The sequence below is a fragment of the Bactrocera tryoni genome, unplaced genomic scaffold (genome assembly GCF_016617805.1).
Source record: "Bactrocera tryoni isolate S06 unplaced genomic scaffold, CSIRO_BtryS06_freeze2 scaffold_7, whole genome shotgun sequence".
Taxonomy (NCBI): Eukaryota; Metazoa; Arthropoda; class Insecta; order Diptera; family Tephritidae; genus Bactrocera; species Bactrocera tryoni.
In genome coordinates this window covers 3,302,385-3,313,954 of record NW_024396366.1, presented here as the reverse complement: position 1 = coordinate 3,313,954, position 11,570 = coordinate 3,302,385, and the positions used below count along the sequence as shown (strand labels likewise).

The 11,570-nt window shown below is 39.3% G+C and overlaps 2 protein-coding genes across 2 annotated transcripts; one reads left to right on the top strand and one right to left on the bottom strand.

Moving 5' to 3' along the window:
* The first annotated feature begins 7,467 nt into the window (after nt 1-7,467).
* LOC120781510 lies at nt 7,468-8,234 on the top strand. Its single transcript, XM_040113733.1, has 2 exons — nt 7,468-7,662; nt 7,758-8,234. The coding sequence occupies exons 1-2, from the start codon at nt 7,489-7,491 to the stop codon at nt 8,232-8,234; spliced, it is 651 nt and encodes a 216-aa protein (XP_039969667.1). The 5' UTR covers nt 7,468-7,488.
* On the bottom strand, nt 8,131-11,121 carry LOC120781738 (putative nuclease HARBI1). Its single transcript, XM_040113971.1, has 6 exons — nt 9,948-11,121; nt 9,569-9,888; nt 9,390-9,445; nt 8,769-8,916; nt 8,302-8,694; nt 8,131-8,223 (listed from the first exon to the last, which is right to left on the bottom strand). Exons 1-5 carry the CDS (start codon nt 10,061-10,063, stop codon nt 8,492-8,494), a joined length of 843 nt encoding a protein of 280 aa, XP_039969905.1. The 5' UTR covers nt 10,064-11,121; the 3' UTR covers nt 8,131-8,223; nt 8,302-8,491.
* Nucleotides 11,122-11,570: the final 449 nt, after the last annotated feature.

Here is an 11,570-nt window from a genome sequence, read left to right as displayed (position 1 = left end):
CTGGGTGGTATGGGATTCGTGATAAGGAAAAGACTCCATCGCCTACCATCCACCACGGTGGATGAACGCCAGATAAAATGATACATACATATTGCCTATTTGCGCCCACGACCCATTGGAAGAGCAGGACGATGTGACAAAAGCCCCCGCCGCGATGTCAAAATCGTGCTTGACGACTTTAACGCCAGTGTGGAAAAGCAAGATATTTTTGGCACAATGGTCTGTAAATTCAGCCTCCATGATGAAACGACTTGCACTCCTGCTCTCTAAGAACTCGGTATAAGGTAACTGCGCGATGGAATTTCAATCTCCTAACGTACAGCGGGAAACGAAACCATTGGTTTTCGGAAAATGCAAAAGAAAAGCTGGTATGATGTGGAGTGCCGAGTGGCAGTGGAGAGAAAACAGACTGCCTTCCTCTCATAATTAACACCGCAAACAACACGTGCGGGATGCGATAGATACCGCGAACTAAAGAGAGAAGCGAAACGCCTTTGCAGACAAAACAAAGAGAGAGGCCGAATCGCATGAGTACGAAGAACTTTACAAGATGGCCGACAGGGGTGATGATCGAAAATTCTACAAACAGATGCAGCGTTTAAAAGAAGGTTTGAAGACCGGAGCAGACGCCCAATATTGAAGAGAATCGAATAGCAATTATCCGTCTGAAAAACAATAAAGCGGCAGGAGATGATGGATTGCCGGCCGAGCTATTCTTCCGATGATATTGTGTGAAATATAAAAACCCACAGTCAACAATCTATTGGGACCTTATCAGTGTGGTTTTCTCCTTCTCCTTCTTTACTGGCGTAGAAACCGCTTACGCGGTTCTAGCCGAATTAATAACAGCGCGCCAGTCGTCTCTTCTTTTCGCAAGGTCGTGCCAGTTGGAGATTCAAAGCGAAGCCAGGTCCTTCTCCATATCAATAATCAGCATACGCCAGAAGCTGTACACTTTTGTTGAAGACTGTACCTTCTCTGTTAAGTTCTGCAGCTCAAATTATTTTCTCCAGAAGTAGGTTGAAGAAGTCACATGAAAGAGAGTCGCTTTTTCTGAAACCTCGCTTGGTACCGAACGGCTCCGAGTGGTCTTTCCCTTACATAGCCGTGTTAGTTTTTCGGGAATACCAAATTCAGACATCCGGCATAAAGGCAGCTCCTTTTCGTGCTGTCAAAGGGAGCTTTGAAATCACCGAAGAGATGGTGAGTGTCGATTTTCTTTTCACGGGTCTTTTCCAAGATTTGGCGCATGGTGAATATCTGGTCGGTTGTTGATTTTCCAGGTCTAAAGCCATACTGATAAGGTCCAATCAGTTTGTTGACGGTGGGATGAAATCTTTCACACAATACGCTTGATAGAACCTTATATGCGATGTTGAGGAGGCTAATCCCACGGTAGTTGGCGCAGATTGTGGGGTTTCCTTTTTTATGGATTGGGCATAGCACACTTAAATTACAATCGTTGGGCATGCTTTCGTCCGACCATATTTTACAAAGAAGCTGATGCATGCTCCTTATCAGTTCTTCGCCAAAGTGTTTGAATAGCTCGGCCAACAATCCATCGGCCCATTCCACTTTGTTGTTCTTCAGACGGGTAATTGCTATTCGAACTTCTTCATGGTTGGCCAATGGAAGTTCTGCTCAAACGTCATCGTCTCTGCCATTCAGCAGATTGGAGAAGTGTTCCCTCCATAATTTTAGTATGCTCTGTTGGCGGCAGCATTTTTTCCTACAATTTTCGGGCTTACCCCTGTCGGCCAGGTGTCAAGCTCTTCGTACTCACACATTTCGGCTTCTCTTTTTTCTGTCTGCAAATGCATTCGCTTCCGTCTTTAACTCCCGGTATCTATCCCATCCCGCACGTGTTGTAGTCAATTGTAACGTTGTGAGGTAGGCAGTCTGCTTTCTCTCCACCGCGACACGGGACTCCTCATTGTACCAGCGGTTCTTTTGCATTTTCCGAAAACCAATGATTTCGGTTGCAGCTGTACGTAAGAAGCTTGAAATGTCGTCCCATAGTTGCCTTAAACCGAGTTGTTGACGAGTGTTCTCAGATAGCAGGAGTGAAAGTTGAGTCGAATATTGCTCGGCTGTCTGTTATGATTGCAGCTTCTCGTCGTCGAACCTTTCTTGTGTTTGTTGGCGTGGGTATTTTGCTGCATAGAGGCGGGTGTGTATCTTGGCTGCAACGAGATAATGGTCCGAGTCGATTTTAGGACCTGGAGTCGTCGCACGAAGGCCTTGGCTCCGATGTCACTATTGACAGTCATAACTTCGAAGTCATAAATAATTTCATCTATCTTGTAACCAGCATTAACACCAACGAAAACGTCAACCTCGAAACCCAACGCAGAATAAATCTTGCTTCTAGATGCTTGTTCTGACTGAGTAGACTATTGAGAAGTAAATTCCTCTCTCGACGACCAAAGAAAAACCTCTACAAATCACTCATCATCCGCGTGCTGCTATATGGTGCAGACGCATGGACGATGACAACATCTGGCGAGTTTTCGATAGAATGGTTTATTGTCCTTTGCACATTTACAACGGCGAATATCGAAGTCGATGGAACGATGAGCTGTGCATGATATACGAAGAGATTGACATAGTTGGAATTAAAATACGCTGGCTAGGAGATGTCGTCTGAATGGGTGAAAACACTCCAGCTCTGAGAGTATTCGGCGTAGTACCCACCGGGGGAAGAAGAGTATGAAGAAGATCTCCACTACGTACGAAAGACCAGGCGGAGAAGGATCTGGGTAAACTTGGAATCTCCAATTGGTGCCAAACAGCGAGAAGGAAGATCGACTGGCGCGCTTTTGTAAACTCAGCTATAACCGCGTAAGCGGTTTCTACGCCAATAAAGGAGAATAAGAAGATATCCCTGGCTTTCATCTGTTTGCAAAATATATGGATATAGTAATACTTATTATACATATGTTTGCGCGCAACCCTTTTCTTATTGCGTAAATAGGATGAAAATATTAAATTATAATATAAATCATTGTTATGAAATAACAAATTATTGAAGAGTAGGTGGGTACAACAGTTTTAAAATTTATTTGAATCGAAAAACTAAATTAGTTAAAATGGGTATGAACGGTTAAAGGACGTCTTCCAGATAGGTAATATATTGTTTTCAAGATATATACGTTTAAAGTTGAAAGTTTCAATTAATTTAAGTAATTATGTTTTTGTATTAAAATGTATTTTGCATTTATGTTGTTCACTTTTATATTCTCTTACACTTCACTAACTCGTATTTATACATTTAATTCACATCTTATAGTGAAAAATAGCTTTTATTCAATATTTAACTCTTTGTTCATTTTTTATTACACATTAACAAAACGGCTGCAAACTGACAAATAGGCAGTGTTACCTTATTGACATCTTTTGAAAATGAACTAAAAGAATTAAAGAAAACAAAGTATACCCCAATTACAGGAAATTAACAAAACATTCAGTCATATCTAAAACTTCGCGTGAATAAATCATTCCCTTGTATTTCTATTATCACGCGAACGCGTGTGAAACGTTTGAATTTCGATTACGCTATTGTGAGCCTCGCAAACTGTCACATATGGTTTGATTTTTATTTAGTGAAATTGGAGCTTAAGAGCCTGCTTTAGAAGCTTCAAAAAATCGATTTTTTTTTTGCTTAAATCTCTTTAAAATAATCCAACCGTCCGATTTTGTACTGTGATACACTCTCAAGTTTCTAAATTTGAGATTTTAAGTTAGAGACAATTTTTGAGACTTAAGACGATTATAATATTCTGTAAGTGACAGTGATAAAATCTATTACATTTCATTATTCTGAGATGTTTTTACACTTGAATGAAAATAAATATGTCGATAACATGTATTAAATTTTCTATAACATAGTCAAAAAACATAATTATCAATAAAAATAATAATATATGTTACTTTGTTTCATAATAATTACGAAATTTATGTAAAATTTATTTATTTTTAACCTTTTCGTGTTTGAGTTGCTTACAAAATATAAAAAAACGGCAGTAGATTAATATCGATGATGATATCTATTCAGTATATTCAAAATGGCAGACAAGAGTTCTTTTTAGTTTTGAAACCTGCTAACTATCATTAAATTGTCTTCTATTTAAATTTAAAAAAATATGGAAAGTCAAGTTTGAACATATTTTTAAACAACATAAAGTCAATTTTTTTGGTCAAAAACCACTTTTTTCAATTTATAAAAAAATTGTAACATTTTAAATTTTTTTGGAATTTTTTTTAGTTTAACTAGAAGATAAATTATTAAAATATACGAATCTCTTTGAATTTTTTGTTTCCGACAGAAATTGCGATCTGCATCCTGCCCGCCGTTCGACAAATGCATATGCGAGATGCATCGGGCAATTGTTTCCCAAAGGCAGAGTATCAAAATTTCGTATCCAAAAAATTTGATGAAAATTTTGTGAATGATGTTTAAATATATAACTATAAACCCTAGAAATTTCGCTTTAGTCAATTATTTCTTTCCCTCCCAAAAAACTCATCAAAAAAATCGAATTTTTTGAACCTCTCAAAGTGGCCATACACGACACACATGTGCGTTCGATTTTGTTTTTAAGTAGGGCGAAGCATCAAAAGCCGAAATGCGAAACTTTAATCCGCTAAACCTAACCTACTCCCAACTCCAGACTCTCCCACGGGACCACCTGATTAGGTATTACATCGTTGGAGTGATAAGACATTTAAGTCTCCTCTATAGCACGGACTGACGGACGCCTATTCTGCTCTACATTTCTAAGTTTTGTCATGACTGAAGCTGCCGTTTCGCTGACAGCTTTCCAGTTCTCAGTGGACTTACACATAAGTGTCGTCAAAATTTTCAACCGTAAAACTACCACCGAGTGTAGTTTTAAGTTTTTCCCTTGCACTTAAAAAGCGAGGGCAATAAATGAATACATGCTCAGAGTCTTCAAAGCACTCTCAACACGTCGGACAATTCGGACTAATGTCGTGCTGGAATCTGTGCAGGTAGCTTCTAAAGCACCCATGCCCACTTAGTATTTGGGTTAGGTGGAAATCCAGGTCCCCATGTCGTCTATCGATCTAAGAATGGATGTCCGGTATCAGTCTGTAGGTCCACCATCCTTTGAGTGAGGTTTGCCACCGCTGCTGCCATATCGTTAAGCTTTTCATTCTCTTTTGGCTCCTATAGATGGCTCTGGTAATTTGAATACTCTTTCGTACTCGTCACCCTGGATGTCAATGGGCATCATACTGGCTATTACTTCAGCAGCATCACTTGAAATTGTTCGGAAAGCACTGATAACTCATAGTGCCGACAGCCTATGCACTATGTTTATTTGTCTGGCATATGCTTTAATGCCTAGCGCCTAGATCCATATTGGAGCTGCATATAACATAACTGATCTCATTGCCTTTGCGAGTAATAAACGCCGGTTGGAACGCACGCAACCATCATTCTAGATAAGGCATTCAGGCTTTTATTCGCTTTACTTGCAGTGTATTCTATGTGATCCTTAAATTTGAGCCTTGAGCCTACTATTACTCCCAGATATTTTAGGTGAGGCTCTTAATGAATCTCGCACTCTCCAATGGCGAGACATATTCTTTCTTCCACTTTTCTTGTTATTATGAGCAAGACTTCTGTCTTTTGCTCAGCCAGTTCTAAACTCATTGAGAACCATTGGCGCAGACCGTTTATGCACTCATTGCATTTGCTCCGGAGGTCGTCAAGGTGTTTAGCCACTGCTACCACAATAAGGTCGTCTGCGTATGCAACTAATTTAATAGCTTTCGGTTGGTGTCTCCTTAGCACCCCGAGCCTTGCGGAACTCCACTCGAAATTGAGTAGCTCTTAGTGGCTTCATCTGTATCGTATAGTAGTCGCCTGTTTTTAAAATAACTCATGACAATTTCCATAAGATATTGAGGGGCACGTATTTCATATAGAGCTTTGATTATGTTTGCCCACTTTGCTGAGTTAAAGGCATTCTTCACATCCAGGGTGAGCGCACAATATTTTTTTGTTCCGCTTTTCCATCGCTTGCCACTTACTGCGCATTTCGCGGTGTCAACGACATCGTATAGTGCGTCAATGGTGCACCTCTTTTTCATAAAGCCGTATCGTCTTTCTGATAATCCGCCGGTTTCTCCAAGCGGTTTCTAACTATGCTTTCATATACTTTGCCAATAGTGTCAAGCATAAACAGTGGTCGATATGAAGATGGTTCCTCTGGAGGTTTTTTTTGGTTTAGGAAGTAGAACCTATCGCTGGACTTTCCGTGGGTCGGGAAATATTCCTTCTTTTAAGCACGCATTGTACATTTTTACGAATAATTTAGGTTTCAGTATCATGGCTTCCTTTAGGGCTCTGTTTGGAATACCATCTAATCCAGGCGCTTTGCTGCTTTTAATTTTTCCGGCTATGGCCAATATTTCTTGTTCACTAACTAGCAGTGGTGGCTCTATGACTTCGGATTGAGGCTTAGCATAAGAAATACTGTCGTGTTTTGGAAACAAAGTTTTGACGACGTTTCTCATGAAGAATGCACTTTTGGGTTGTTGTGCCTTGTTTTTGAATTTTGACATACATATTTTATATGCTGTTCCCCATGGGTCTTCGTTTGCTTCCTCAAAGAGTTTTTCAAAACACTTCTTTTTACTGCGACCATTGGCTGACTTCAGAAGCTCTTTTTGACTTTTAAATATATTCCTGAGGCTGCTTTCATTTTCTTCACTCTGATTACGTTGTAGGCGGCGTCTAGCTGAGTTGCAGAGTTTTCTGAGCCCAGCTATTTCTTGATTCCACCAATACACTGGCCTTCGGTGGTTGTGGTTTGCTGTCCTACGCATGGTTGCGTCGCAAGCTGTGGATAATTTTTTTCGCACTGTGAATACCAAGTGCACGGGGTCTTCGTCTTGTATATTTTCTGAACTCCAGACCATCTCAAAAAGTTCGGCATCAAAGTCTTTTTGTTTCCAAGTTCGTTTTTGGCATGCGTTCCTGCTGCGGCGTTCCGTCCCTCCGGCATATGAGACTTCGGCAATAATAGCCATGTGGTCACTATTTGTAAATATATCCGACACCGCCCACTTAATGTGCCTACTAAGGGCGTCGTTGGCGAACATGAGATCGTTTATGGAGCCTTTGTTTCCTTTTTGAAATGTATTTTGCGTTCCGCTATTCAGGGCCCGAATCGCGGCATTCGTGAACGAGTAAAATTGTTCGAAATTTCCAGTTTTCGGATTGCGGCTTTCGTTATCCGAGTACACTCGTTTGAAATTTGACATTCTGTCATTCGATGAGTTGTAATTCAAACGAACCTAACGAAATGTCATTCGATTGATAATTTGCAATCGTTAATTCAAAAGTTTTCAAACGTCGTGAGTCTACTCAGAAAAAATTAAATAAAATGTAAGTTAACGTTAATGTTATTGACTATTTTATATAATAATTTTTTTAGGACAAATGTTAATAAAGTCAACATGAGACAAAAAAATTTAAAGGCCGAAAACATGCTTCGGCATCAAGATTTGGCCAAAAATATGTTGCCGAATTGTGGTCTGGGCAAAGCTGCTGCCAATAAATTGTGGGACTCCTTGGCGGTCCTGCTTAATGCGACCGGTCCACCAATGAAGGATGCTAAGTCTTGGCGGAAAGTACGTAGATCTCCATGCATTTCTTCTTTTGATAAGTGTCTTAACAAATTTACTAACACAAATGTTATTTTTTATATACATACATATATACTTAGGTATTTGCTGATCAAAAGCACAACGTCAAAAAGAAGTTGTCTTTCAACAAAGCGTCGAAGCAGCGAACTGGTGGTGGTCCTTACGAAGAAAAGTACCTAACAACAGCAGAGGAGCAACTGCTTCAGGCTACCGGCATGGACGTTGCGGTAGAAGGCCTGGGAGAAGTAAGAACTTTTGGCAACTCCACCCCGGAAAAAGAGCCTGTCGAAAAGCTTATGGCAAAGCTTTTATACAGTGACGAAGACGACGTTCCACCGAAACCCTTTACTAGTCGCAACGCAACGAAGAGGAGCAAACAGGATGCTGCCGATGAAAAGCTGGCCCTCATTAAAGAAAACATGATCGCGTTTGTGCTACCAGCAGAGTATAGGCGCAAAACTAGACAAGCTTATAGCTTTGAAGGAGAGGTCGATGGAAATGAAAGAGGAAGCTCACGAAGCTTATATGGAAGTCAAAGCAATAGAGCTGCAAATTAACCGAATACATTAGAAGCCTTAAAAAAAATAAATAAATAAACATACAAATAATAATAAACATACATACACTTGTTTTATTCAAATTGTATTTTCTAGCGCCAACATTATATGGTTTCGAATTTTGTGTCCAATTTTGGTTAAATGAGTTTCGTTTCCCATATCCACTTCTGTGTTAATAGCTTCACTTGCATAATGTCTGCAATACGACGCATCTTTGAAATGTATGCAAATGTTATGCAACGCTGCACATACATTCCCTAATTGTGCCATTTTTTCAGGTTGGTAACGGTTCTCTTGTCATTGCTGAGAATTTTCCAACGGCCCTTTAGGATACCAATGGTTCTTTCAACCACACAGCGAGCTTTAGAATGAGCCTCATTGAACCGAGCTTGAGTAGACCCTTCTTCAGGGTTCCTGAATGGTGTTAAACACCACGGCTCCAAGGGATAACCCGAATTTCCTATTGATTTACGAAAAATGTATTTTAAATTTAGGTACATATATGCATAGCAGTACAATAAAAAGTTATATTACCTAAAAGCCAAACATTTTTGAAGTTATTTTGGTTCAATTGCTCCTCCAAAAACTTTCGTTGTGCCGAATGCTTCCACACAAAGGAATCGGGTGCGGCTCCACCATATTTTGAGTCAATGGCCAAAATGCGGTATTCATGGTCACATATCTGTAATTAAATTAAAGTTTATAAGTAAACGTATGTGTATGTGCATTAGGGTGATTCAAAAAAAATTTTTTTTTTGTTTTTCAATTGGTACTCGCAAAAATAGATTCCTAGACACCTCTAAGAAAGACTCTCCAAATATGAGTTTTTAATTGTAACGGGAAGGTCCTCCGCCTAACGGTTTTCTATTTTTTCTTATTATCAGATAGAAAAATTTATATCTCGCTTCCAACTACTTGAAAAAATATCTTGTTAATTAGGTTTTGTAGGAAATTGAATGCTCTAAAATATGGTCTCTTATGATTTTTTCGTAAACCCAACCGTTTAAAAGATATTAACGGTTGAAATTTGACTATTTTTGGAAAAATTCTTTATTTCTTATTAATTTTATAACTCAATGAAAAAAAATTATTGAAAAACAAAAAAAAAAAATTTTTGAGTCACCCTAATGTGCATACATTTTATATGCAACCTACTATCATTGAGTTGAGGCTATGGTATCCTTTCCTGTTGAAGAACATGTGCTCATTTACTGTTGGTTTTTGCAGCCCAAAGTGCGTGCCATCAATACATATATTTATATATTTAAATATGTTAAGTATGCTTCAGCTTTAAAAGCGCTACATTTTACTCAAAATAAAAGCGCTAATCTTACCTCCAGGAATTTTGTATTTTTCAACAAACGATTTCGTGCATTCAGAAAGATTGTCGGGCACGAATTTAATAAATTGGGGGCACAAATTTGTTTCCATTTCGCTGATTACATTTATTATTATTTTGCAAATAGTGCTTTGACATATTCCTATCAAAAAGTCATTTCCCACCAAGTGCTGGTAGCCACCACTGGCCAAAAGGGACAAAGTCGCTCCCAGTTGAATCATTGGTGCCACTGCGGTTGACAAATGCCCTTCAAATTTGAGTTCAGCCAATACGTAGTTAAATGTACTTTTAGAGAGTCTGAACCGTTTCCTGAAGCTGTAAATATAAACATGTAGGCAATTGAAATTAATTTGTACACAATTCTAATTCCTTACGCTGCCTCCGGCAATGCCAAGAGATTGCTTTTGTCTCGCATTCGGTTCCTTATGACTTGCTGCACGTTTTCTTCCTCAGATTCCGAAGACGAATATAAAAAAATAATTGGATGCATCACTTTTGAGAAAAACAATAGTATTTCACCTTTATAAAAAAATATAGCACGGCTTCAACAACTTTCTTTGTTTTGATTTCACAATTCGACACTTCGTAAATGCCATTTGTAGAGAGGCCAGGGCTGTTACAGTGAGCTAATTTAGATTCGCTTCGTATCGAGTGCGGCGATCCGGCTACTCGAAACGTCACGAAATTTGTTTCGATACAATATCTCGCTCGATCACGAATGCCGCGATTCGGGCCCAGGATCGTAAGATTCGTTTGGCCGAGGAATTCAAGTAGTAGACGCCCACGGTGGTTTGTGCGCCTACTACCCCAAGCGGTCGACCACGCATTGAAGTCGACTGCGATTATAATTGGCGCTTTGCCTCTGGTTTCTAGAGCAAGTTCCAGGTTATAAATGGTTGTCCTTTGCAAGACCATATTGCAGCTTTTCCGGCTTTGTCAGTGGTCCAAGTGCTTTCTGAACGCTGAGAGTATTGTTCGCTTAATAAAGCGACATCAGTGTTTTCTTCAAATGCTGTCTGTTCAAGCAGATCTTGTGCTGCAGCACAGTGATTTAGATTTAATTGCAAAATCTTCATTTCCCTAAAGATTTTGCCATCTCCAAGTACTTGGGGCAAGTAGTACTCAAAGCTGAGTGTGCTCCTTTACAAAGCATGCAGCTAGGATCGTTAGTGCATGACTTCGCTACATGTCCACCGGCTCCACAACGTGTAAACAGGGACGACCTGTCGACAGGGTTGCAGCATTTGTGCGTCATGCGCCCCAGATGGAAACACCTGAAGCAACGGGGAATAGGGGAATCGGTATGTGTGCGATTGCGGTTTATGCGTGTGTGGGCTTGTGCGCATACCGATCCATGTTCGCGGAAATGTTTGATTTTTTACGATCGGTGTGCACACATGTGTGTCGTATATGGCGTTGTGTGCACACAAAATCTCAATCCTCTTGTGTCGCCGAACGGTGAAGGTGAAGATCACATCGAACAATGGCAAGTGTTAATGCCTGCTTTAGAGGTTTCAAAAAAATCGATTTTTTTGAGGATTTTTTTGGGAGGGAAAAAATAATTGATTCATGCAAAATGTCTAGGGTTTATAGTTACATATTTGAAAATCTTTCATAAATTTTTTTATATACGAAATCTTTGATATTCTGCCTTTGGGAAGCAATTGCCCGATGCATCTCACATGTGCATTTTTCGGAAGGCGGGCAGGATGCAGGTCGCAATTTCTATCAAAACAAAATATTCAAAGAGATTCATATTTTTTAATAATTTATCTTCTAGTTAAACTAAGAAAAATCCAAAAGAAGTGTAAAATTTTACAGATTTTTTAAAAATTTGAAAAAAGTGGTTTTGACCAAAAAATTTTATTTTATGTTGTTAAAAATATGTGCAAACTTGACTTTTCTTAGTGTTTTTAGTTTAAACAGAAGATAATTTTTTGCCAAAGATACTAAATTTTGCCCCAATTCCATGCGACGCGTCGTTTAGTTTTTCTCTA